At 46.6% G+C, this 27517-nt stretch overlaps 1 protein-coding gene across 1 annotated transcript in view; it reads left to right on the forward strand.

The window, feature by feature from the left end:
- Positions 1 to 26926, forward strand: part of LOC119390948 (sodium-dependent serotonin transporter) — a 256502-nt gene extending 229576 nt beyond the window's left edge. Inside the window, exons 11-13 of the mRNA XM_037658659.2 lie at positions 10816 to 10916; positions 10984 to 11151; positions 25755 to 26926. Coding sequence (XP_037514587.2) covers positions 10816 to 10916; positions 10984 to 11151; positions 25755 to 25829 — 344 coding nt within the window. The 3' untranslated portion in view covers positions 25830 to 26926. The remainder of the gene's footprint in view (positions 1 to 10815; positions 10917 to 10983; positions 11152 to 25754) is intronic.
- The last annotated feature ends 591 nt before the right edge of the window (positions 26927 to 27517 follow it).

Below are 27517 nucleotides of genomic sequence, written 5' to 3' on the forward strand. Positions count from 1 at the left end.
TCTGCCCAGTACATCATCACCGACGTGAGATCGGGCGCGTTTATACTAAAGGTTCGATGAGTTATGACGACTTGCAGCGCACTTTAATTTTACATGTACGCTGTGAATTTTCATTGTTTAGAAAACCATTGCTTAGAAAATATCTGGCGTCTTTCGTTAAGCAGCTGGCGTCTTTTCGTTTTGCTTTAAAAACATCTGGCGTTCTTTCGTTTTGCTTTTACAAAACATCTGGCGTCTTTTGTTGGTTTATTTCATCAATCAACGGCGTTTTGAACAAAATTTTTATTGTTTAATCACGCACAGGAGAAATCTCACCAGGCACTACCTTGGAGGTAAAGAATGGCTGCTAATGGGAATGAGAGACAGAAGATGTCGGCTTTTAGCTAACGCTGCGAATTTTTTATTGTTCAACAACGCACAGGAAAAATCTCCCACCGGCACCACCTTGCAGGTCAAAGCGTAAGACTGGTTACATACTACGCTACGAGGGACGAACGGGTGCCGCTATAAGGAGCTTCGCCCCTAAAACCATCTGATGAAAAAACCGTAAACAGGGTTCTTGTGCCCCAGCAGACGTTTCAAAAAGTGGACTTGTCTTCTTCAAGTTCCAGCCTTGAAGAAGACAACTCCACTTGTCGAAACGTCGGCTCGAGCACACGCCCCCTGTTTACGGAGTTTTTCATCGCAAGCTTCAACCTTCCCCTTCCTTCCACTTTTCAAAAACCATCTGATTTTCCTAATGAAGGAATATTCGCGATAAAGAGGAGCGTTCCATTAATAAGCAAACCTGTGCACATACCTTTCTCAAGATTTGGCTAAACGCGTCCATGTCGGTCATTCACCTGTGAAGTGCCGTGCAGTATTCCACACTTTTTGCGGTCGGCCAATTCCTGTAGGTGGGCCGACGCTGCCGACAGCGTCACAGCAAAGTAGGCTGATTCCGGAGACAGATAATGCGTGCCGTGGGGTGACGCACCTAAGCGTAATGCTTAGTAGACAAGTAATTATCAGGAGTGAAAGAGACTACAGATTACGGTCACACCTATAAGCCCAATAAAAAACAAACAATATTCAGACGACAAGGCAGTATATGCTTAGCATGATTCCCCAGTGTAGTTTGGCCCTTGCATCTTAGAGGTAGGAACGCACAGTCATGTGTGTCATTTGATTTGCTTGATGCTGTTAAGCGCACGAATAATATTGTAAGAATTATGAACGACATCGTCCTCAGTCTGTATTGAAAATAAAAACATTATCCTTATGAAGAGATGTCAAGAATCGTGGCGCCATTAACGCGAAGATTAGCAAACCGGGTGAACATTTTGATAAGTGAGCTAACTGGCTAAAGATCTATAAGCCATAACAGATGTCAGAGTGAAACACGCAGAGGTAATAGTGTCACGCAGTTGTGACGGCGAAGAAGGCTGTAGCAAGTCTGGGAAATATAGAACTCTTTATTTGGGCGAGTTTGCGTCCAGAAAAGGAACACTCAGAATACAAGCGGTACACGATGTGCACTGATAGCGGCGAGAACAGTCGTCGGCGGTTGACATGATCGGTGGGATTGCGCGCCAGCATTTATACATGTGGCAGCAAAGATTCCAGACTTATCGTTAGTAACCTCGTTAGTTCCAGAATAAACTTAACAGAATAATCTCAAACAATTGCGAAGCTTCTCAAACATTGCGGCGTGGTCTGCGCCAAGCGTTGCTAACAGTCTGTGGAGGTGAAATCCGAATACGTCAAAATAGATCTGTAAATACGCGTGGCAATGCCGCCGTCGGAAAAACCAACGTTGCGATGCTTAAATCAGAACATGACAATTGGAAACATTAATCCAGTGCGAAATAACTATAATAAAGTAAGCAAAAACTAAGTGCTCGGGTTCCTTAACGCGCACAGAATGGCTTAAGGCGCACGACATGAATGACTTCAGGTCGTGCGCTGCGCCGCTGAAAGTTCGTAATGCCTTCCGGGTTACTTTTAAGATCTAGAGCGATGAGACGTCGAAGCACCTTGTATGACCCATATTAGCGCCAAAGAAGGTTTTCACTGAGTCCACGCCGGAGTGTTGGCGTCAAGACTCAGACACGGTGTCTATGGGTCTATCGACGGCTGTCAGTCTTTCCTTGGCTTTGGATGCGCAGACGGGTGAGTTGTTTGGCTTCTTCAGCGCGCTGAAGGTAGAAGGTAAAGCAGAACGGCATGCTATCTTTGTCGGTGACGTTGGGTAGCATGACGTCAAGCGTCGTTGCCGGGTTCCACCCATAGACCAACTTGTGTATGGCGTCATCTGCGTCGTTTCTTGCACGGACATTGTTACATCTGAATACTTCCCTGCAATGGGGCAGTTGGAGCATTGACGCAAGCTGGATACTATCAGTTAATAAGATTGGTGCTTACGGCCACTATGCTGACTGCCTGCGCGCCTAGCCACGTGTCCTTGATGGAGCGTCTGCGCACTCGCCATGAGAAGCCGGAAACTATCTATATTGTTGCCTTATGTTTTGTACCTTGTACGGAGACGCCGCTGATGCGTCGAATAAAGCAGTAAAACCCTGCTGTCACTTTCCTCTAGTTTCCGTCCTTCTCAAGTTACAACAGCCATGTTGTATGCGAAGGTCACGTACTGAAGAATGACATCCCTCGTCTTGCGTTAAATGTAGACGCACATTGGCAACATGTCGGCGATGGTCTTTTTTAGACGCTCGGTGAGCCCATTGGTGTGTGGGTGGTAGGCGGTGGTGTGGCGGTGGCTTGTGCGGCTGTATCCCAAGATCGCATGAGTTAGGTGCGCAGTAAAAGCGGTGATGAGAAACTCTGGGGAGCGATGACGTAGAACGATGTTCTCAACGACGAACTTGGCTACCTCAGCGGCCCTGCTTTTCGGCAGGGCTCTTGTTTTGGCGTAGCGGTTGAGGTAGTCGGTAACTACGACGATCCATATGTTTTCGGAAGTCGATCTCGGGAACATCCCCAGTAGGTCCATCCATACTTGCTGGAACTCTCGGCGAGGTGGTTCGCTAGCCTGCAGAACTGTGGCTGATCTTCTAGGTGGTGTCTCGCGTCGCTAACAGTCTCGGAAAGTCCTTACGTAATGTGCGACGTCTGCAGTAACGAGAGGCCAATAGTAGTTCTCTTTTATCTTTGCGAGCGTGCGTGAAAATTCAAGCTGTACAGCCGTCGGATTGTTATGCAAAGCTTCCAGAACCTCTTCAATTGGCAATACGTTCTTTAGGAGGGCGGCGTTTGCACGAAAAACGACACCCATTCCTCGATTGAATACCTTCGGAGCAATGGTAGTCCCGCCCTCGATGTATTCCACAAAGCCCCGGAGTTCCGGGTCGGTTCGCTCTCGTTAAGCGAAGTCGTTGGTACTTAAGGTTGCCAAGAAGCAGTCATTGCTCTGGTCGTCCTGCAGCGGCGGAAAGTCAGCGTTGGCAGCTGTTTTCCGCGGGGTCGGGGCGAGCTCCAGACTTGCTAATCACGTTGTCCAAGAACCAGAGCGCTACCTGCGTGAAGCGCTACTTTTCTAGCTCCAGGCGAGTCCGGAGGTCTTGATTGCTTGAAGTGTAGCTTCAAGGTGCCTGAGGTATTCGTCGAAGCTTGAGGCAAGCAGAACGACGTCGTCAAGGAGACGAGACACGTCTGCCACTTCAAGCCGACCCGTACTCTATATATGACGCGTTGTAAATTCGCAGGTGCCGATTAAAGATCAAAGGGACTTAAGACCTTGATCTCGAACAGGCCGTCTGGTGTTATAACGGCTCTCTTCCCTCGGTCTTTCTCGGTGACTTGTATTTGCCAGTAGGCGATCTTGAGCTCCATCGATGAAAAGTTCTTCGCTTTGTGAAGTCTATCCAGGGCGTCCTCTATCCGTGGGAAGCGGTACACGTCCTTCGTAACTTTGTTCAGGCGACGATATGTGACGCAGGAACGTAGCACTCCATCCTTCTTTTACACTAACATCACGGGAGACGCCCACGGACTCTTGGACGGTTGGATGATGGAGTCACGTAGCATTTCGTCGATTTGTTTCTTTATGGCCTCGCGTTCCGGCATCGAAACTCCGTATGGGCTCTGACGGAGCGAACGGGCATAGTCTTCGGTTATAATGCGGTGTTTGGCAGCCGGGCTAAGTCGAGTTCGCGAGGATGACGAGAAGCATTGCTTGTGCTGTCGGAGCAGGCCTTTCATCTTTTCTTGCCTGCCCGGGGGAAAACTCGGTTTGACGTCCAAAGCGGGTTCAGGTACTTGAGTCTTCGCGGTAGGTTCCGTAAGACCTGTGAGGGCGAAAGCATTGCTGGCTTCCACTATTTCTTCGATAAAGGCGACTGTCGTGCCTTTGTTGCCGTGCTTGTACTCGTTGCCGAAATTTTTGAGCATCTACTCTGCTTACCCTCCACGAAGCTCTGCTATTCCTCGTGCGACGCAAATGTCGGGACTGACCGACGGTGGTGGTCGCCCTCGATGACGCCGTCTAAGTATGTGGTTTCTTAGGTGCCTAGGAATATGACGACGCTGGAGTGAGGCGGAAAAGTAAAATGCTCATCAAGCGAATCCAAGGCATGGTTCTCTGGCATCGCGTGGGACGGCAGCGCATTTTTCTGAGGTTAGCGTTATTCACTTAGTTCTCAGGTCGACGACGGCACCGTCGTGACCGAGGAAGTCTGTAGCGCGCTAGTACATGCCGCAAGAATCCCAAGCAGAAACGAAGACAACGACGACACGCCAAGCACGACATGGCTGCGCCTGTTCCTGCTCGCGTCCGTATAATGGCTTCTGGAGAAGTATATAATTTTCGGACTACCAGCATTGGTGTCTGTCTGCCTCTTTTCACAAATTGGGGACCCGAACTTCGCCTGAACGCTCTCGATTCCTGAATTGCGCTTGCCTCAGCCGCTTCACTTGGCCAACAACTGCTCAGAAATCGAGTACCTACTAAGTCTTCGCAGTCCTTCCCAACGCCAGAGAGTCATGACCTCTCTTCAGGTACCGTCATCGTCGCCGCTAACCCGCGAGCCCGAGGTTTGCGCACTCAAGCTTCCAGAGTTCTGGTCGTCGGACTCGGAACTTTGCCTCATCGCCGTAGAATCATTGTACCGTCGTCATCGGCACACTTCTCTGTTAGGCATGTATGTAGCGAACCAGAACTATCGGTAAATGGACCATCGACGGCATTGATAGTTCTTTTTTAAGTATCGATAGTGTAAAGATACTATCGATAGTACTACTACCGATAAACTATAGATAGTATTATCGACAGTGCAATCATTGACAGCGCAACACCATCAGTAGTATTACTGCTGATACTACAATTAATATCGCTGTGAAGAGTTATGCTGTAATTGGGCGGCAATATTGCCAAATCATTTACGTTAGCCTACTATCAGCATCACTCAGATCGTTTAATATAAGAACAATCTTTTGACGAAAGAAATAAAATATTGCCGTATGGAAAACGCCGAAATATGTCCATCAATAAATTCATATTGAAAAGTAACCCGTTAAAAATTGCAATAAAAAATTTTGGTTCTTGTTATTTTTATTTTGAAATCACGAATCGCAGTATAAGTTTAAAGCCCCGTAGTTACGTCACATGTAATGGCTTCCGTGCTGCTAAAGCTGAACAGTTCAACTTAATTATCAGGTGTCAGCCAATCATTCTGGTGAAGGAACGCAAGCATGTCAACGTTCTTGCCCATAAGCGTGCTTCTCCTGCTCCACCATATAATGTTGAAATGCGCTCGAACAATGCGCTTGAACTACATTGTACAGGAAGGAATACGCACTAGGTTTGCTTCGTGTAACGCCCTTCCTCTCTTTTTAAATATTGCTGCCTAATATTTGGGACATCCTTTATACCGTGGCTGCTGTGCAAACAAATTACGCTGAAACAAATTGTACGCTAAAGTCTTACTCACGATTTACAGTAAGCGACATTCCAAAGTCAAATAGCGCATCTTAACTTGATCACTTGGTCTCTTAAATGCTGGCGCGAAGCCTGTGCTCTTTTGAACGACAGGGCTGGGCGACTAAATGGCGCGCTGCCCGAAGTTCGAGTGTACAGAGGTTATCTTGCAGGACGCGATGTCGCGGCGCAGGTTGCCGCATTATTCGAGACGTGGCGCCACGCTGCGTGAGGCGCTACAGCCTGCGATCGCGTCGTGGCCGCATCAGCCACATACGCTAGGCAATGTCCAAGATTTATCTCGAACAGCGACAGCAAACACTCGCTTTCTTATGGACGAGTGTACAGTGTAGCGTGGTGTACAGTCTAAAGAAATCGAGTATTTGGCGAGTATTTCTGCCACACAACTATAACCGTCATCTAGCTCGAGTACTTGCGTTATCATCGCGTACCAGGCACTTCCCAGTCACGAACAGCTCCAACCAAGCGAGACTTAATACGCTTGCAGGAGGCCGAAACCATGCCTATAAATGGCAGGCATATCACGCCAAGCACAATTCAGACTTCCCCGGGATGCGAACGCTGGTGGGCAAATCCATCACGGTCAAGGTCGATTATCTCGAGTGAATGCTGATGAATCACAATGTAATCAGTATCCTACCACAAGAAAAAGAAGAAACGCCAGAACAATAATAGCGAAAATATTCAGTCCACCTAAATACAAAGCCGAAATATTCGAGTATCTTCCGTCAAGGTTCGTCACGGTTTTGGGCACCAAGGACCTGGTGACTCTGGGAATTCTGAGTGCACCCAACACAGCATGGCGAAACGTAAGAGATCCATCCAAATGTGTTCGTCTCGAGACGATTGCCTCTAAACTAGGCCTAAATCTAATCACGCTCTGAGCGGCGGTCTTGAAAAAAGTGTAAGCAGAGACATATATCCCGATCTGAGTTTTACGCACATTACCAAAGATGCCATGTGCACTAACATGAAGGAAAAGCTCGGGAGCGATCACCATATCATCAGTACTTCCTTATCAACACTGAAACGGCACAGTGTCATTGGAGAGGCGGCTTTGACTAAGTGGCAATTGTTTCGGAAACACGACTTCCCCAGTGATATGGCCGAGTGCAGCAAGGGCACGACTGAGTCGATCCGCTCGGCGCGCGAGAAAAAAAAAGTTAGGGGCTTTTCCCCTGTCGTGAATATGGCGGCAAGGGAAGCTTGGCCTGTGCACTCTAGCTCTTCTCGTTCTTTCTTTCTGTCGCATTCCAGAATGCTCCCTTCCAACTTTTGCCTTGCTACACTCAAGTTCAAGAGAACCAGAACAAAACTGCTAGCTAAAAAAAAAACAGGTCAATTCGGATGCAGTGCAGTGAAAACTCAGGAATCGAGGATGACAATCGAGAGGAAGTACAATACTTTAGAACAGGAGTAAAATCATGATATTGTGTGGGCAAATAAAATAGCAGCTAAAGTAATTTCGGAAGCGACACTAGAAATTGGAGGCAAAACACCAAGACAACATTAATCAAGCTCTGCCAAAGAGCTAAAAACTTTAGAAAAAGCAACAGATGAAGGTGTTTATCTCAAGGGATAAGATATAATTCTGTGAACTGTCAAAACTGATCAATTAAAGGTAAAGTTATCGACATACGAAACTATCAGGTTAAGTAGGTAGAGGCAGCAGTAAAAAAAAAACAAGCGAAAGTAAAGTAGAACATGATACCGAAGTCCCAAGCGCAAGTATCAATGACGTTAGGAAAGGCCCTACAAGGCATGCGCCACGGAAAAGCGGGCCGGGAAGACGGCATAACAACCGATTTGATTAAAGATGGCCTAGATTTTACATTTAATAAGCTGGTGAAACTCTACATATTATGCCATAAAAAGTCGAATGAGCAAAGGTACCAGAGAGTATTCTACGTGTACACAAAAAGGGAGGCTTTAAGAACTACAGGCCGATCACCATGTTTCCGCATTTTAAAATTGTTGAGAAAGGTAATATCGAATAGGATAAAAGCCACACTTTAGGAACCTAGGCAACGAGGTGGTTTTAGGAAAGATTACCACAGATTACAGATTCGTGCGATCAATCAATTAATTGAGAAATCTACTGAATACAAAAAGAGCCTCTACAAATCAGTTCTTCGAAATTACACATTGCGGCGGAAGGGATAAAAAAAGAAAATTGAGGACCACCTGTTTGCCCAGGAGAGCCGTTGGTACGAGGTTTCATCGCCGTACCAGAAGAAATTTATGGGCAGGTTCTTGCTGAGAATACCGAATGAACTTCCTTGTGGCATAGTGCTGACAAACTGGTGGTTGTCATTTTCCCTTTCCAAAAAAATCCTCTATGTGGTATAAGGAAAAGGCATTCGCCTTGGTAGAGGTACCAGTGGTCCTCGGAGCGTTGCGCCTACAATAAGTGCTCCAAGCATATGCAAATATCATATGACATATGTAAGAGGTTCCATAGCTACTCTGATAGGCCTCAAGAAAAGCGGGAAAATTCCGAATCGGGAAAGGGGTCCGTGATGCATGATTCAAGCTGCACTAAAGACGAAGACGTAAGAAACAGAGTGCATAGGGCGAGCGTTTCTTGTGCACTCTTTTTTTACGTGTTTTTCCTTAGCGCTGCTTAAATCATGCAAGTATTCCAACCAGCCCAACTTTTCATGCTTTATTTTCCCTTCTATTGACTGTCTGTCTCGAAGTATGCAAGGTAGATGGGGAAGAAAGAGGAATGAATATCAACGGTGAATATCATAGCAATGTGTCCATTGCAGACGAAATCGTTCTATTCAGCAATGATGGCGCCTAATGACAAATTAAATATTGTAGAATTAAACTGAGAAAGCATCAAAGTAAGGTTAAAGATAAATATGCAGAAGACAGAAGTAATGCTAGATGGTCGGGTGAAAGAGCGACACTTTCTAATAGACAACCGGCATCTTGAATCACTACAACAATATGTCGCTCTAGGTTAAATATTACGAGGAGAGCCCACTCATGTTAACGAAATCCACGGGGCACAAAAGATGCGTTGGTGAGCATACGGTAGGCACTCTGAACTCATGACCGGTGGCTTAGCAATGTAGTGACGAAGCGTAGTGACGAAGCGCCAGATGTAGTGACGAAGCGCCGGAGAAGCGCAGGTGGAAGGAGCAATCGCACGCTTGGCGAGGCAGTAGCGCCCTTTCTTGCGCGGCGCCTATGTCATCCGCATTTTTCCGAAATGTTTTTAGTAACTTTAAATTATTTATTGCGATTCATTTTTGTAATTTCTGTTAGGTATATTACTTTAGACCTTATTCGTTTACTTTCTCCCCGTTTCGAGCATTGTTGCCTTTGTTTTAGGCCTGTATTGAGCATCTCATTGTGAGCGCGATCATGCCGCATGAGATCTACGGACGACAAGCCGGGCCTCAAATGTGCTACGCACTTAAACAAAGCGACACACCGGTGCTGTACAATATCATTGTGTAAATAACCTTACAATAACACATAGATAACGCACAATAACACACTGATATTGGCAATAAGTTACCTTTCGTTGGTCATTAAGGGGTCATTGCGTCACGGAATGCATCATTCTGCGACAGACATGCAATGCTATCCGGGAGGGAATGTCAACATCGGGTAACACGCGGAAGCGCAGAGCAGTCGACTGCACATACAGATCCGTAAATGCGGGTATAGGCTCCCCAAGCATCGCTTAGTGGCGCTGCGACTCTTGACAGGCAGCGCCATCTCTGGCGTAAAAATAGAAACTGGGGATAAACGGCGCGCGTTTTTCCTTCTCTCCAACGCACTGCCGCTCGCTTCCGTGCACGTGCGTAGCTCTCGCGGTGCACTTGCGAGCCTCACAATGTATCGCCTGCAGTGCGGCTTCAAAAAGACCGTTAATCCAGACATGCACTTCCGAAAAGCGAACTTGATAAAATGAGAAAGGCTCGCCAATCACGTTTACTGTGAAGAGCAGACGATCGACGACAACGACGCCCGACTCAAACGCGAATTGCATTTTCAAAGTCGCGATAACACCGTGTAGGACGTTTGTAAGTCTCATTCTGTCTTGTTAAAGATGCGTAATGGTCCATATGCACTCCGAAATGAAGCCGTGCACGCTGTCGATGTTCTGCGTTGTGGGCTATGAATCATATGACTGTTGTTTTGAAAAGGAATGCTTGCAGTAGTAGCCGTGTACTTTTGCTAACAAACGTTTGCGGCGTGCGGAGAAAAGCAATCATCGGGCCATGGCACTTTTTCCTGAGAAGGCTGGAGTCAAATGCTCTTGCCGCCGATAACTTGCCCTGCCGGCGGCAAGTTATCTTTTCGTCCACTTTACTTTCTTCACATTTATATTCTAAATACTACAGATAACACCCCCTATACTTTCCTTGGCGTTATTGTCTGTTAGTTCTCATTAACATTGTGTCTAATATATATATATATATATATATATATATATATATATATATATATATATATATATATATATATATATATATATATATATATATACATATATATGTATCGCAAGGTACATATATCGGTTAGAAAGAGAAAAAGAAAGCTTTCTATTTGACTACGTTATCAGGAAACCTCGGTAGACGGTGTATTACGACGTCTAGTATGAAGAAGAGCATGCAATGGGCTCTGGTGCTGGACATTTTAAACACGGCGGAATCTAATGGAACCTTGACACCCGAGTGGATACGATATCACTTTAAGTGTGAAAGGCATGCCCGTAGTATAAACCGCTTAACGGACCATGCAAAGCTTCCTTTCTTTCTTTGTTCATCACCCTAACATGATGCTATGTGTTTAGTAGCATTTAGGAAAAAAGAAATCAAATGAATAGTACAGCTACCTGTAATTGGTCTCCTTTCTTGCAGGCACTAACCGCTTTTCCCAACATATCAAAGAAATGCTTGGTCATCTTCCGGGGCTGTACTGGCGTATGTGCTGGAGTTATATAAGTCCCTTATTTCTTTTCGTGAGTATACAATTGTTACATGAATCGACAACCTAACTGATTTTGCATTCCTGTTAATTTCACACAGATGATGTTCCTATTCGCCGTTCTCCGCTACAAAGCCCTGGAGTGGGAAGACTATAAGTTTCCTGCCTGGTCCATTTCAGTTGGCTGGCTGTTGACAGCGTCTTCCATATGTTTTGTTCCCGGCTACATTGTGATCGCTTTCCTGAAAACCAGAGGCACCATGAAGCAGGTAAGAGCTGTGAAACAAATGACCGCATCCTAAAGAGTAAGTGGCATTAAAGAGGAATACCATATGTTGTTTTATTTGCAATGCCATATAAGTTAAAACAAGGATGCTGTATTCTTCGCTGAAGGTTGACAGAACAAATGGTCTGATGTGGTAACGAAATTCAAAAGAAAAAGTCATGAACTGGGGAGACAGTGACCATACAATTGCCACATGGCGGCTCTCTGGCCGTCGGAGATTTGACTGCATGTTTTCTAATGCCCGAAGTTCCATTGAATTTTATTTATTGCCTCTAAGGCAAGACGCGCACAAAAACGCGCCTAAGGTAAGGGATCTTCTACCGAGACAAAGACATGACAGGATGTGAATCAATCTCGTCCTATGCATCTCTTTGTCAGAGATTGGCTCTAGCTACATATTTTATTCAACTACTGATCAATTTAGGCCACCATCTTCCCGCGAACTGCCTTCTTGCTCAAGCTTGTATGTGTCGCTTCTGTTATCTTATATTCAGACTGTCAAATGTATTGATCTAGTTACATTCAAATTATTTACGCGCAGAAGGTTTTGCCCTTTCCACCACCGCAAGCACATAAAGATGCATAACCAATTCCAACTTGCCCAGACATCAATTCTTCTATAGTTGCAGATGATCAACAAAGGCCACCAAATTGTTTATTCTTTCAATAAGCACCGTCGAAGGTCGGGCAAGTTGGTAAGGATTCATTTTAGCCAAACTGCGTGGTAGAAGGAGGCACGAAGAAAAAAGGAACACAAACAGGCGAAGAATACCTACTGCGTTTATTGAAGGAAGAAAAGAGCCTTTTTAACAGACTCAGCCAGCATGACATGTCCCCCTGGGGGATAATGATGGAGCAGCTGTAAGCCATGAAAGGGGCACGGTAAGAGGTTAGCAATGAACACCTAACAGCCATAACAAAAAGAAGACACGTAACAGGCCATGAAAAGGCACGAAAGAAGCACGATGTGCGTGAGAATATATGTATACACGTGAGAAAACCGCGTAAACTCAGCTGGTTATCTGACCTGTGTAGCAAAGGTACGCATATTCCTCGTCAGAATATCCGATAGGTGGCTCATGCCGCCCTCCCCTTTCCTCCTGATATGGAAAGCTTCTATTATTCTGCGGCCCCATAACTTGCTTTCTTTGGGCAGAGCTGTCACGTCTGTGTCACGCAACCGTACTCCCGGTCGTGCGCTGGCAGATGCAAAGCTGGGACGTTAGACAAGCGATCGCTCAAACTTCCTTAATAGCATGTTGATGAATCTTGCGCTCTGTATACGATTTTCCATACGTTTCTGTCACCTGGTGAAGCACACCGACTTCGCAAGGTACATAGCTATTCCTCTGTTGCATAACGCAATCATTCTTACGTGATTTAATCGCACTTCTTTCTTTTTACTTACGAGGTTACACACTTTGAAAGCTTAGGAGAGGCGGAAAAAAATAAAAAAAACTACGTTTACCCCAGATTTGTTCCATATCTTTTTCAAACGGCATATGTTCACGGCAAAGGCCGTGAACATATAAAACAACGCCAAATTTGTCTTTCTTGCATTTTTGCTAGCTTGTTGTCGCATGCCTTTATAACAAGACAGTGTTGTATGCCGGGGTCCGCCAAGACTTCAGTGACGTACTTCTGTCACGGAAATGACGTAAAATTGCACACAATCCGATGGCAAAAGATTTCCGTCAACTGGAGTCGAACCCACGACCTCCCGGTCCGCAACAACCGGCAAGCTGTCCACTGCCCCACGGTCACACAATCTCGAGGCTTTACAAACGCACCTATATTATCTCACACTTTCCTCTCACAGTGCTTTTGGTCGGCGGGGTGATGTCGCCCTCTGGGAGTGGTAAGATGAGGTAGTGCATCACGACCGTGGCCTCCGCGATTAACACTTGTAACGCTTCGTTGCTACGCGTTCGTTCCATTTGGCGCGCTTCCAGTAGAAGTGCAATTTTGTGAATGCCTTAACACACCGTGAGGTGGCGACCTTTGCCTAAGCGCCGGCCTCGCTCATGGCATCCATCCATACCAAAAAGCTCTGCGAAGTGCGCCTGCCTCGTCTGGCTGTAACACCGCTATGGTGGCACACCGCGTTCCCCGCTTACGCTCGCCCCGAGAAAAATCGCCGCCTGGCTACAGAGGAGACACGACGCGCGTTGCGTTTCCCTCTTGTCCGGCCGTGTCGCTCAATACCTCTTTAACATGCCGCGGGATGGCGACGTTAACCCAACTTCTCCGTCCTATGAGCGACGTTCCTATGGCTGTCAAGCCGCTTTTTCTGATTACACTCTCACCGTTAACTACTACAGCTACCACAAGGGTTTGTTTATAATTGATCATGGAAGTCAGTTGTCGGGATAAAGATGTACCACCAAGCGTCAAAGTGGGTGCATCCACGTTAAACGGCGCTATAGCTACCAAACACCAATAGACATTGTGCAAGCTCTCTAATATCGATGTAAATTAAACATGCAATACTTCTGTAAGGACACGTTTCGCTTTCGTCTTATACTGATTCCTATGACGGAGGGATCAAACATGTTTTTTTTTCTTTTACCACTCCTACCACTCCTACAATTTTACCGCAAACCATAGTGTTAGTACAGACTCTAGAGAAAAAGCTGGGCCGAAAAAGCGCCAACCACAAAAACACCGCCATTACGCTACCATTGTCTTTCATTCCTTTGCAATTATTTAGCGACCGGCAGAAAATAGCGCTATTTAATGCTAGTAATACAGGCAACATAGATATTACGCGGGCATCTTGACAAATTAGAAACGTTCTACCAGTGTCTGTTGTTCATTTACAATATTTTAAAAAAAAGATTTAGGGCTATTTAGGCCGTAAACTTTGGGCCAGACTCGTGGCGAAGGAAGATACGTTTGCAGGCACTTTTGGTAGAGTCGCAGTGCATTGTGTTTTCATTTTGCAGGTACTTTTGGTAGATGCCGCCACCATATCCACTTGAGTTCGAGATCGCGGCCGATTGCGCGTCTTCTGACTGAGTTGCGAGTCTCAGTGCGTTGTCTTCTGCGCTCTCTGTTGACACGCTGTTACAACTGTACTCCACGTGAGCTCACTTTTACAATTTACGATGAAAACTGAATACCACCGCCAAGTCCAGCACGCGTTTCAGTCACTACTCCTTGGTCACTACTAACGCTCACGCGGTAGTGCAATGGTGGCGCCCTTGTGCTCGGATATTTTAATGAACGCGCCCTATGGAGAGTTCTTTCTCTGCAGTCTATACTAACTCTACGCCGCAAACTGTGTCCGTGGCGTGACTGGGATACCCAGCGTTCCTTAGCCTTTCCACGTGCTTTGAGAAGCTATCCATTATTTTGTGGACAGAGCATTTTTCCAGCGCCGTTCGGAAAGCGGGAAGAGCGACCCTCATTTTGATGACTTTCGGGTGGCTCGATGCATGATTAGGCAGTGATTTTCTATCCCTTGGCTGGCGACTCCTACAGACAACCTACATTCTAATTCAAGATCTAAAAATTGTGTACTAAAATTCTGATGAAATGTTAATGTAAACCACCTGCCTCGGCCATGCGGGCATAGCAGTCCAAGTACACACTTATCCGTTTCTCTATAGTTTTGTTTCACAAAAAAAACAGCTAATCATCGACATATTGAAATAATTTAACACAATATTGCACAGGCTGTTCAATTACCTTATTCACACCAGTAAGAAACATTTCACTGAGTATTGGAGCCACACTGGAGCGACTGCTTACGTCAGTTTTCTGCACGTGTATAGGGGAGAGTGCAAGATGCATCAACATGCGATTAAGGGAGCATGAGTGACCGTTTTCTAACGCTTGAGCTTTGCATCTGCCAGCGCACTGCCAGGAGTGCGACTGCGAGGCAAATTGCAAGGACGCGACAGTTCTGTTCATGGAAAGCACGTTATAAGAGGCTTTCCGTACCAGGACGAAAGGAGAGGGCGGCAGCAGCCACCCATTCTAACTGAAATGTGTGCTTCACATAACCAGATGAGTTTATGCCGTCTCCTCACGTGTGTTCTCACGCACATCGTCTTTTTTATTGCGATAGCAATTATATGGACAGTCTCGGCTGGATTTTGCCGTCGCCGTCGCCGTCGCCGCCGTCATGCACCGTATATGTATAAGTATGTATATATATATAAAGGCCCCAAAGAAAAATAACTCAGAAAAATGCTTCCGAAGCGCGGAATCGAACCAGGGACCTCTTGTTCCGCAGCGAGCGGCGCTATCCACTACGCCACGAAACGCAGATCCTCCACGTAGCTAACGGCGAGCGTTATATACACACCATTTAGCGCTGGACGGACTCAGAGACAGGAGGCGATAATAAGCGTTTCTTCATTACCAGCGAGGTGGCGCTAGGAGCCCGACGGGCGCATTTAAAAGTCGTCGGCGAGCTCGCTCGCTTCTTCTTATATTTGCGCATGGGAGAAGCTTGCCCTTCCGCTGTCTGCTCGCGCGGTTTTCTCGTGGCGAGGGGTAGAGGAATGTTTCACGCTTTCGCCGTGATGTCCGCGCTCATGTTACGGCGCGTACGAATGTCACTCGAGCTCAGGGACGCCGCCAAACGAACAAACAGAAGATGAGCGCGAACTATCAAGTGTCACAGCTCGACACTTGAAGCACGCTAGTTTGCTTCGCTGCTTCGGCCCCCTTTGCAACAGAAGCGCTGTTCAAATTGAGAGTATCCATTGGCGAGCCTCACTTCGTATAGCATTAGTTCCTTGCTATCGCATTCATTGCTTCGCCCTTGCGGCGAAACTGTGACATTTTTCATAGCCTGTTACGTATCTTTGTTGATGGCTTTTAACTTTACATTGTTAACTCCTTAACGTGCATCTTTTTGTGGCTTTTAGCCGTTCCATTGTTACCATTCAGGGGGAAATGTCATATGTGGGCTGAGACTGTTAAAAAGGCTGATTTCGTATTTCAGTAAACCCAGTTGCTAGTCTGCGCTTGTTTGTCTCACTTCTTTCTTCGTGTTCCGTCCCACCACACAATTTCACTAAAGTGATTTGATTGCTTACACGTTCGGCAGACGCACTTGCGGGAACAGATATACGCGACACTAGTGAAGCTGCCTTTGAAACTTGAAAGCAGCGCAAGGCCGGGATGGAGGACAGAGGTGCTGACTAACAAAAACGCGTTTATTTCGCCGAACCGGACTATATACCATCCGAGAGAATAAGAAGATTTGAAGAGAAGCACTCATTCAAGGCACATCCACGACAATTTCAATAAGTGTCATAAAAATATCGATGTTTCTATCCATCAAATGTAGGGAAGCCGCGTCGGCGCGATGAGTTATTGCGCCTATGAATTACGTGGGCTTCGAAGCTATTTATTGCGCGTTGTTCCTTCTATCTTTTCTAAACCCTTGTGTGATCAGAGTACGGCGTGCAGCAACACTTGGCACAATGCAGAGCAAGATTACTGGCTGTTGCATTCTTCACGGTTCAAGCGTGCTCTCGTATTGGCCGTTTAAGCAACGGCCTGTTTGCCCAGTGTATGACTTCCCACAAGACAGCGGTGTGTCATCCACTGCTTCCCACTGACATTCCTCGAAACGTCGTGCGGGCTTTATCGGGCAGGATCTTGCACCAGATTCTTGCACATACACTCTACCACACACTCTACATGGTTTGTTGGGTGCGCTGAAGACAACTGAGAGCTGCAGCAGTTTTCACTCGACGGGAAACTCCATGAATGCATGGGATGACTGCCAACTTCTTGCGTTCAATCACTTAAGATTCCTTCTGTAGTTTACGAGTGCGCGTTTCTGTCAGAAGTGTTTCCCACAGGCTGAAATAAATGGGTGCGGGAAATACCGCCTTGGTCAACCTGTCAGGCTGCTTAGGAAAGCTAGCGCCCATTTGATGCGAGTAGGATCGGTTGGGCATTCCTGAGCGTCGAATTGGCAATGCGCCCTTTGTCTACCTTCCATTGGCCGACGAAAACGGCAATAAGTTCTCTTTTGAGGGTGCCGAGAACTTCCAGAACAAGTTTCCGGGGTGTAAAGTCAGCTCTAAGTTATGAAACCGGAGGCGGTCATCAGTGGGCTCTCCAGTCGTCAATGTGAAGCCCTTTAACGTGGATTCAAACAACTTCAAGATGCACTGCACTTGTTCTTGCCTGTCAGAAGATGCGCCGCACTCGAAGAAATTTTTAAAAATCTTCAAATAGTCAAAGATCCACACAGTATGACCATCACGAGACTCACTGCTATCCGCTTGTCCCGTCCGCAGCGGTGGAGCAGTGCTTATGGGGCTCGGCTGCTGACCCGAAGGTCGCGAGTTCGATTATGGCCGCGGCGGTTGCATTTCGATGGAGGCGGAATGCCAGAGTCCCGTGTACTGTGCGATGTCAGTGCACGTTAAAGAACCCCAGGTGGCCGAAATTTCCTGAGCCCTCCACTATGACGTCTCTCATATTTATATCCTGGTTTTAGGACGTACAACGCCAGGTATTCACTCCGTCTCTCATTGTACCAACAACGATTAGCCCAGCACGGGAGCCATATGACAAGGTGCTAGCCGCAGTGAGACTGCAAGTATCTGGCTATTCGACGATTTTTTCTTTATTTTTGTGGAGTAGTCCGCGTGTTATGACAGACGAAAACGAGTGCAGTCAATTCACCTGGAAGTTGTTTTAATAAACTTCGAAGGGCTTCACATCGATTAGACATCTGCTGATGACCGCCTCAGGTTTCTCGACCTTGCGCTCCGGACACTTGTTCTGGATGTACTGGCCCCGCTCAAAACAAGAATTCATTTCCGTTTTCGTCAACCCATTCGAAGATCGTGAAAAGGGGCATTGCCATATCAGCGCTCAGGTATGTCTTCAACCGATCGTGCTTGCATAACATAGGCGCTTCTTTTTCTGCGCAAGCTGACAAGTTTACCAAGGTGTGATTTCCCGCAACCATGTTGTTCAGTGTGTGTGAAACGCTTCAGAAGGCAGTATGCACGGGCATAGGCGTGCGCAGCGTTCCCCACCAGGGGGGGGGGGGGGGGCGAAGGTTCATCGCAGCGCCCGCCCCCTACTTAGTCAATGTATGACAGGTTTTGCACCCCCCCCTCTTAGATGATTAGGATCGGCGGCCGCCCCCCCCCCCCCTTCCCACCCTGCGCGCACGCCTCTCTGCACGGGTAAACGAGTGAACGAACCAGTGGTGATTGAACGGAAGAAGCTGGAAGCCATTCGATACATTGATAGAGTTTCACATCGACTGAAGAAGGCTGCAGCTCGAGCCGGAGTCTGAGTTGTTGCTAGCGCACCCAAGAAACTATACTCCATCTGAGAAGTTCCCTTCAGCACTATGAAGGCTACAGGGCCCCTTAGCCAATAGGAAGGGCGATTAACCCCTCCACATGTATTCATCCGCGCCGCGTCATTTACTCAGCGTCTCCCTCACGTCTGCTCGCACGCATAAGGCGAGTAAAGCGAACAGACGGCACCGCTGAAGAAAGAAAGAAATGGCTCCACGTATCGCAGCCGGTGCCTTCTGCTTCGAATATATCAAGTCGTCATCGTACGCTTTGTGACCCGTAGGTTTGGAACGGATGCTTGTATTTGCTTTAGATTACTGTGCTGAAGCTTCGACAGCAATATATTCGCGACTATATTGCGGTAATTCCAAGAACCATCATCAAATTCACGGTGCGCTAGGCTTAACAGGCGTGGTTAAACAAACAGCTGGTCTTGCAAATAACGACAAAATGTACCTGCTGATTCTCCTCAGCGTGAGATCGTACAAAGCGATGGCTAATTTCACCATTTATTTGTTGCTGCCAGCGCAGTGGCCGAATAGCAAGCGCAAGTTTGGATCGAAGCGGGCGGTGGCATCTGCATGCGCGCTGCCATGTTTATTTGTAACCACAGTTGTCTGCGGTTCCTGAAACAGCGATTACTGGCACATGACATAAATTCGAAGACGAATAAACAAATCACGCATCGATTGGACGTAACACGTAGCAAACAAGCGCAAATCTCTAAACCTTACCAGTTGTAAGGTAAATATATATAGAACTATCTTTTGCTGCGGAAGCGTGTGGCTTGCTTACGCCCCGTAACCTTGGTAGTGCTGAACGGTAGCGTTGAGATGGAGTATAAGTGGATTGTGCGGCAGAATGAACATGCAAGAATCTATTGCAATGTCGTGTCGAAAAAAAGCACGCACCATGTTTCGTTTGCTGCGAATCGGAAATACTGCATGGAATAGCGCTATCTTCTGGAAAGTCATACACGGGGCCAACAGAGCGTTGCTTAAACGACCGACTACGAGTGCGCGCTTGCTCCATGAAAAATGTAACAGCCAGTAATTTCGCTCTGCATTGTGCGATGCCTTGTTGCACGCCATACTTTGATCATACAAGGAGTTTAAGTAAACATAAGAATGATGTGCCAGAGAGATCCCCGAAGCCCACGTAATTCAATACCGCAATAACGCATCGCGCTAGCATCACTTCCCTAGACTTCGTGAAAAAAAAAACATGCATACATTGATCACTAGCTGTAATTTTCGTGCATGAGCCACAGTGGAGTGCGTTCTTGTAATTGTTTCCTTCTTCAAGAGCACATATTTCGCTTCGACTAAATAAGCTAGTTGCTCCTAGTGAGCACCCTGTCTTGTAGGTGCTATTCTACGTCGCGTCCTAGCGTGTTTTTTGAAATTTCAGTGCGTACCAACAAGCCAGCAGTAACAGGCCTTTTTCTTTCAGAGCTGGTTCTGTGTTGGATAATGATTAGTAATAGCTGAGGCATGCCGCAGTGGGACACCACGGATTATTTTTATTCATGTGTGCCGACACGTGTACATTCATAAGTGTGCAAGGTATGCAGTGAAATGTTTGAGCAAGAAGAAGACAATGATAAAACAACAGAAAACAGTATATCAAAATCAAAATTCCTTACCACTAAAAAAAATTACACCATCTTCCGCTGAAGGGGACCATGAGGATATGCGAAGCCGCAGCATTTGCACGATCGCGTTCCGTTGGCGTTCGTTGGGCATGCTACCGACTTCGGGCATGATACTGACTTCGCGTCGTGGAACGCGAAGAGGAATACTACGCGCGTCGTGTCTTTCCTCTAGCTTGGCCGTTAATTCTCAAATGGCGAGCGGGAAACGCGGTCGACAGGCGCGCGAGAGGAAGAGGACGCGCATGCCCTGGCGCTCATCGCGGCGCTGCGCAGGAGAAAATTTCGGCATGTGGAGCCCGCATTTCAGAGAGGTCAACCGAAGCAAGCGCTGTACTGAACGCGCGTAGCGCTCCATCACTTAAAGGAGTGGAGACTAGAGGAGGAAGTAGTGGATGCGCCGCGAGAGCAGAAGCGAGAACGCAGAAGCGCAAGCAGGTGCTGGAGAGAAGTGGAGAGAGTAACGCGCAGCTGTTGGAGAGATGGAAGGGGAGATTTGCGCGTGCGTAGTGTGAGTGCGGACTACCAGGCCAACGCCGCGGGACATAACCCCGAGCAAGAGATGCTTCGCATCTAAAACAATTACTTTAAACATAAGTAAGACAGTTACCCATTTACATTAGCGCTCTTACCGGATACGGAAATAAAACCTCTTAGTCGCCGAAAAATTTGTCCCGGTCCGGGGTTCGAACCCGGGACGAATGCCTTTCCGGGGCGGTCGCTCTAACAAGTGAGCTAACCAGGAAGCTAGTAATTGGCAGCACGAGGGCGAGTTCATCGACAACTCGAAGCAACTGAACAATACTGAAAATCAATTCTTCGGAATCCTTCAAGGTGGCGGAAGCGTTAAGAAAGAGAAAATAGATAATCACCCATTTGTAGCACGCATCCACAAGGTTTCGTGCTGATTTTCAATATGTGTTCAGTTGCTTCGAATTGTCGATGAATTCGCCCTCGCGCTGCCAATTGCTAGCTTCGTGGTTAGCTCAACTTGTAGAGCGACCGCCCAGGAAAGGCGTTGGTCCCGGGTTCGAACCCCGGACCAGGATGAATTTTTCGGCGACTAAGAGGCTTTATAGTTCTGAGAAATCAGTATGGATTTTCTTGTGGCTTCGTGCTACAAATGGGCGGTTGTCTATTTTTCCTTTGTTTACGCTTCCGCCACCTTGTGGGATTCCGCAGAACTGACTTGCAATATGTGTCCAGTTGCTTCGAATTGTCGATGAATTCGCCCTCGCGCGGCCAATTTCTAGCTTCGTGGTTAGCTCAATTGGTAGAGCGACCGCCCCGGAAAGGCGTTGGTCCCGGGTTCGAACCCAGGACCAGGACGAATATTTCGGCGACTAAGAGGCTTTATATTTCTGAGAAATTAGTATGGATTTTCTTGTGGCTTCGTGCTACAAATGGGTGGTTGTCTATTTTTCCTTTGTTTACGCTTCCGCCACCTTGTGGGATTCTGCAGAACTGATTTTCAACATGTGACCAGTTGCTTAGAGTTGTCGATCAATTTGCCCTCGCGCTGCCACTTTCTATCTTCCTCGTTAGCTCAATTGGTAGAGCGACCGCCCCGGAAAGGCGTTGGTCCCGGGTTTGAACCCAGGACCAGGACGAATTTTTCGGCGACTAAGAGGCTTTATATTTCTGAGAAATCAGTATGGATTTTCTTGTGGCTTCGTGCTACAAATGGGTGGTTGTCTATTTTTCCTTTGTTTACGCTTCCGCCACCTTGTGGGATTCCGCAAACTGATTTGCAATGTGTCCAGTTGCTTCGAATTGTCGATGAATTCGCCCTCGCGCTGCCAATTGCTAGCTTCGTGGTTAGCTCAACTTGTAGAGCGACCGCCCAGGAAAGGCGTTGGTCCCGGGTTCGAACCCCGGACCAAGACGAATTTTTCGGCGACTAAGAGGCTTTATATTTCTGAGAAATCAGTATGGATTTTCTTGCGGCTTCGTGCTACAAATGGGTGGTTGTCTATTTTTCCTTTGTTTAAGCTTCCGCCACCTTGTGGGATTCCGCAGAACTGATTTTCAATATGTGTTCAGTTGCTTCGAATTGTCGATGAATTCGCCCTCGCGCTGCCAATTGCTAGCTTCGTGGTTAGCTCAACTTGTAGAGCGACCGCCCAGGAAAGGCGTTGGTCCCGGGTTCGAACCCCGGACCAGGATGAATTTTTCGGCGACTAAGAGGCTTTATATTTCTGAGAAATCAGTATGGATTTTCTTGTGGCTTCGTGCTACAAATGGGTGTTTGTCTATTTTTCCTTTGTTTACGCTTCCGCCACCTTGTGGGATTCCGCAGAACTGATTTGCAATGTGTCCAGTTGCTTGGAATTGTCGATGAATTCGCCCTCGCGCTGCCAATTGCTAGCTTCGTGGTTAGCTCAACTTGTAGAGCGACCGCCCAGGAAAGGCGTTGGTCCCGGGTTCGAACCCCGGACCAGGACGAATTTTTCGGCGACTAAGTGGCTTTATATTTCTGAGAAATCAGTATGAATTTTCTTGCGGCTTCGTGCTACAAATGGGTGGTTGTCTATTTTTCCTTTGTTTAAGCTTCCGCCACCTTGTGGGATTCCGCAGAACTGATTTTCAATATGTGTTCAGTTGCTTCGAATTGTCGATGAATTCGCCCTCGCGCTGCCAATTGCTAGCTTCGTGGTTAGCTCAACTTGTAGAGCGACCGCCCAGGAAAGGCGTTGGTCCCGGGTTCGAACCCCGGACCAGGATGAATTTTTCGGCGACTAAGAGGCTTTATATTTCTGAGAAATCAGTATGGATTTTCTTGTGGCTTCGTGCTACAAATGGGCGGTTGTCTATTTTTCCTTTGTTTACGCTTCCGCCACCTTGTGGGATTCCGCAGAACTGACTTGCAATATGTGTCCAGTTGCTTCGAATTGTCGATGAATTCGCCCTCGCGCGGCCAATTTCTAGCTTCGTGGTTAGCTCAATTGGTAGAGCGACCGCCCCGGAAAGGCGTTGGTCCCGGGTTCGAACCCAGGACCAGGACGAATATTTCGGCGACTAAGAGGCTTTATATTTCTGAGAAATTAGTATGGATTTTCTTGTGGCTTCGTGCTACAAATGGGTGGTTGTCTATTTTTCCTTTGTTTACGCTTCCGCCACCTTGTGGGATTCTGCAGAACTGATTTTCAACATGTGACCAGTTGCTTAGAGTTGTCGATCAATTTGCCCTCGCGCTGCCACTTTCTATCTTCCTCGTTAGCTCAATTGGTAGAGCGACCGCCCCGGAAAGGCGTTGGTCCCGGGTTCGAACCCAGGACCAGGACGAATTTTTCGGCGACTAAGAGGCTTTATTGCTGAGAAATCCGTATTGATTTCCTTGTGGCTTCGTGCTACAAATGGGTGGTTGTCTATTTTCCCTTTCTTAATTCCCCCGCCACCTTGCGGGATTCCGCAGAACTGATTTTCAATGTCTGTTTGGCACATATGGCACCGCTTGATGTGGACGCAGCCATGTTGATGCCTAGTGGCACATCTCCGTCGCGACGCCTAAAGCCAATGATCATGATTTAACCCTTGCGGTAGCTGAAGTTGTTAATATATACATGGACACCGCATATGGTGAATCCCGCGCAAAGATGGCATCAAGAAGCACACAGTAAACACTGATACTCGACATGCACGCCTTCAAGCGTCAGGAAACGCGAAGAGAAACGCGACGCGCGTCGTGTTTTCCCTCTAGCCTGGCCGCTACTTCTCACAGGGTGAGCGGGGCACAGAGTTTCCTACAATACTTACTAGAGGGAACTCTGGCGCTAGTGTCTATGGGAGCTGCAATGCATCGCGCTTCAGCCAGCATGGGAATCATGGGTAGTACACGGATTTGTCTAAACTTCGTTCTTTCGGCTCCGTTTGGCTCCGCGTCACCCGCGTCCGCTTTGTCGCAAAACGAAGTTCAGCAAAAATCAGCAGTTTCACTTCACCACTTTAACTTCTTTAGGCTCACCGATTCAAATCTGGTCACGAAGTTCACAACGATCCATTCTTTTATCCGAAAGAAAACCAAAACATAGCAATAAACAAAGCCGCAAGTGCGTTCGAAGCCCACAAGCACGAAGACTAGGCAAAACCGTGTACTACCCATCATTCCCATGGTGGCTGAACGATCGCAGCGCCAGAGTTCCCTCTAGGTCATTTTAGGAAACTCTATGAAGCGGGGAACGCGGCGCGACAGCCAGGCGAGCGTCGGAGAGCTATTCTTCAATATGGAGGAATGCTATGAGCGAGCCTTGGACTAAAGCCGCCACCTCGCGGTGTGTTAACGCGTTGACGAAATTACAGTTCTACTGGAAATGTACCGATGGCCGTAGCAACGCTCGTTCGCGGAGCTAATTGCGGAGGCCGCGCATTACTTATCTCTGCAGACTCCAGGCGGCGACACCACCCCGCGAACCAAGACCACTGTGAAAGTGTGAACGATAAAAGGCGCGTTCGTGTAGCCTCCTCTTGTGTTTGGCTATAGCGTACATGGTTAAAGGCCCGCCAGCCATCGTCGCGGACCGAGAGGTCGTGGGTTCGACTACTGTCAACCGCACTTTTTCTTATAGTTCTTTTGCTGTGCCATCTGACGGCGCTCATTTTGCTGGCGTATTTCCGTGGCGGAAATACGTCATGAATGTTTTGGTAGACCCCGGCATCAAACACTTTCGTGTTAAACACAATGACCAACCTGCAGTCAACAGCGCGAACTTCGGTGATATTTTTATCCTCATTTGCCTGATGCTGTGGCCGGTTATTTCGTTGCCAGCATTCGTGATTTCGTCTCCAACATCATGCAAACAGCGTCCTTCATACAGCGAGTAACACCCTCTGATATTTCCGCTCCAGTAAAAGTGAAAAATATTGAGCGCTACATGAAAGGTCGACTAAAGGAGCAAAGCACGAGCGCTCAACATTACCGCAATTTACTAGCGCTTCCCATTTCTTGTTGTGCTTTATCAATATCGCCGAATGTATAGGCGTCTAGAAAAGCCTGCATTGTATGCAAAAAATCTGTACAATGCATTTCAGCCGGGATAAAGAGCCGTGATAACACGGTTACAAATGTATGCTAAGGTAAAATATAATACGAGCGTTCCTACATCGACAAGTGTATGTGCGAACTAACGTTCTCAGTTTTGCGTGTTCTCGCATCCATTTCTAGCGCATTTGGTTTGCCTTCCATTGCTTTCCTTTTTCTGTAAAAATATGTAAACTGCAATTGCTAAATACAGTAACTGCTCTGACATCACTTTCATTACCATCAAGCTGTGTGAGCTATGAATAAATGAATTTGAAACATAGTTGTGGTGGTTCTAAGAAGCGGTGATTCAACATATGCTTGTGACTCCTTCCATAGCAGTTCATCATACGCAAAATCAAACTTTCAGCTTTGATATAACAAAACAATACTGGGTGTTTTCATAAAGCCCTAAGAACAATTTAAGAAATTTAACACAAATTATCAAACTTGCCCGAACAAACTATTTTTCTACTTTTAAATGCCCAAGCTTATGCTCCCTTTAGGCGTACTGCTCTAGTGCTAGCTAGAAATAATGCCGTAAAATTGAATTTCTTTCACATCTGCTTTTCATCGAGAGGTTGCCTATTTGGTGTACTCAGCGGTGCTCGGCTTTCCATTTTCAGCGACTGATCATCTGCCTGCGTCCGCACAGCGTGGCTGCAAGAAAGCTCAAGCAAAGTGTTCCTACCTCAGTCTAGTCTCACTGTGTGCGACTTCACACTCCCCAAAAATGCGCAGCTCTGTACCTGCAGAACGCCCCAAGGTCCATGTTCGTCCTGCCGAAGGGTGGTATATGTGTGGCAACCAAGACTGCTCGTGTTTCCTGCAGTGATAAAAATTATTTCCTTCGCATTTTAACTTGCACGTTCGAGTGTACATTTTGTGTAAAATGTGGAGTTTTCCATGAGTTCCTAGCAAACTTTTGCGTTGGTACCGTGCTTTCTTATGCACGCACGCAGAAACATATGTAGCGCACTTGCAGTTGTTTTCTGTCATGTCTTCTCACTTAAGCTCACTTTGTCTTTAAACCTCGCCTCAGTCACGTGGTGTTGCTTCACTTCATATTGTTATAACTCAGAATATGAAAAAGAGTGCATTATTCACCTCTTTAATGCTTGAATATGAGAGTAAGCATTCCTCAAACAATTTACACGTATAATCACAAACATCATGAACAAAGGCTATTTGATATTGAAACTGCAGTAAGAGCGCATGCGGTTTCTTGAAGCTGTGTTATCACACTTCGTTCTTATTTGACGAGATGAAAAGCCAACGGCTACAATTTCTGCAGTACAAGATAATATTTATATAATAGATTACATCATTTCAGTGCGACGCATTCTGATTTTCTAAATAAATCATTTGGCATTGTTGTCCCAAAGGCGGAGTGTTCATCTCACTAAAATAAATTCGGGCACCTTAGTGGACTGCAGAGCGAAGAAGCTAGTGTAGCACGTCTCGGATGGTGCCTCGCACTCGTCGGCACAAATTAATGTTGCCGCATTTTTCGCCACACGTCGGGTACTTAGCTTTCTTTTTTTTCCATATTGAGCTAGGACGTGAGTGTTTATCGAAACGGATACGTTTACGTTTGCATTTAACTGTCACGAGCTCGTGTCTTTGTTACGTACAGTATAAACATCCAAGTGTATGGTATCCTGTCTTTGTTAGGCGGTGTTTAAACGACACAATCGAACTTGCTATTTTTATGCAATACTTACTGTTACTGGTACTGTTCCTGTTGCTTACTGTTATGCCATACTTCATGTTGTAATCGCTGTTATGCTATGGAAATTTTTGCTGTTTTTGTGCTTAAATGTTTTGTCTTTCTAACACCGGTTTGGTTCTGTAGCATGCAGATTTCTACGTCCTGTGCGTTGAATGTATTATGCTTTGTATCGTATCGGTTATGTCTTTAGAAATAAAGAAATTAATAATTAAATGTTACCTAAACATTAATTTAACTGCCAAATATATATTACTGTCTCAGTGCATCTAATTTACCGAATGTGAATGCTGTAAAATTGAACACCAATCGTGCAACATATGCTGTTAAAGTCATGCTGGTCTCAATGGGGTTCTTTAAATGATTGCGAATGCCTGTGTCCTTTGGCATACTTATACGCAGAACAAACTCAGAGTGCGAGAAAATGAGAACGATTCTGCGCGCAGCATGAGATTCGGCTCGCAGCCAAGATGATGATTCCTCGGCCACTGGTCGCTCTCCAAGTACTCGCCCTAGGGGATGTGTCAGCCTTAGCAAATAAAAGTTTTACTTCGCTCCCCGTGCAGACATCAAGCGACGAGTGTACTTAATGACAGGATCATCATTTTGCGTTTCTTGTCGTTTGTCATCTTTTAGCTGAAGAAGTGCGCAAACCAGCTC

This window comes from Rhipicephalus sanguineus, chromosome 4 (genome assembly GCF_013339695.2).
Source record: "Rhipicephalus sanguineus isolate Rsan-2018 chromosome 4, BIME_Rsan_1.4, whole genome shotgun sequence".
In the NCBI taxonomy this organism is placed as follows: Eukaryota; Metazoa; Arthropoda; class Arachnida; order Ixodida; family Ixodidae; genus Rhipicephalus; species Rhipicephalus sanguineus.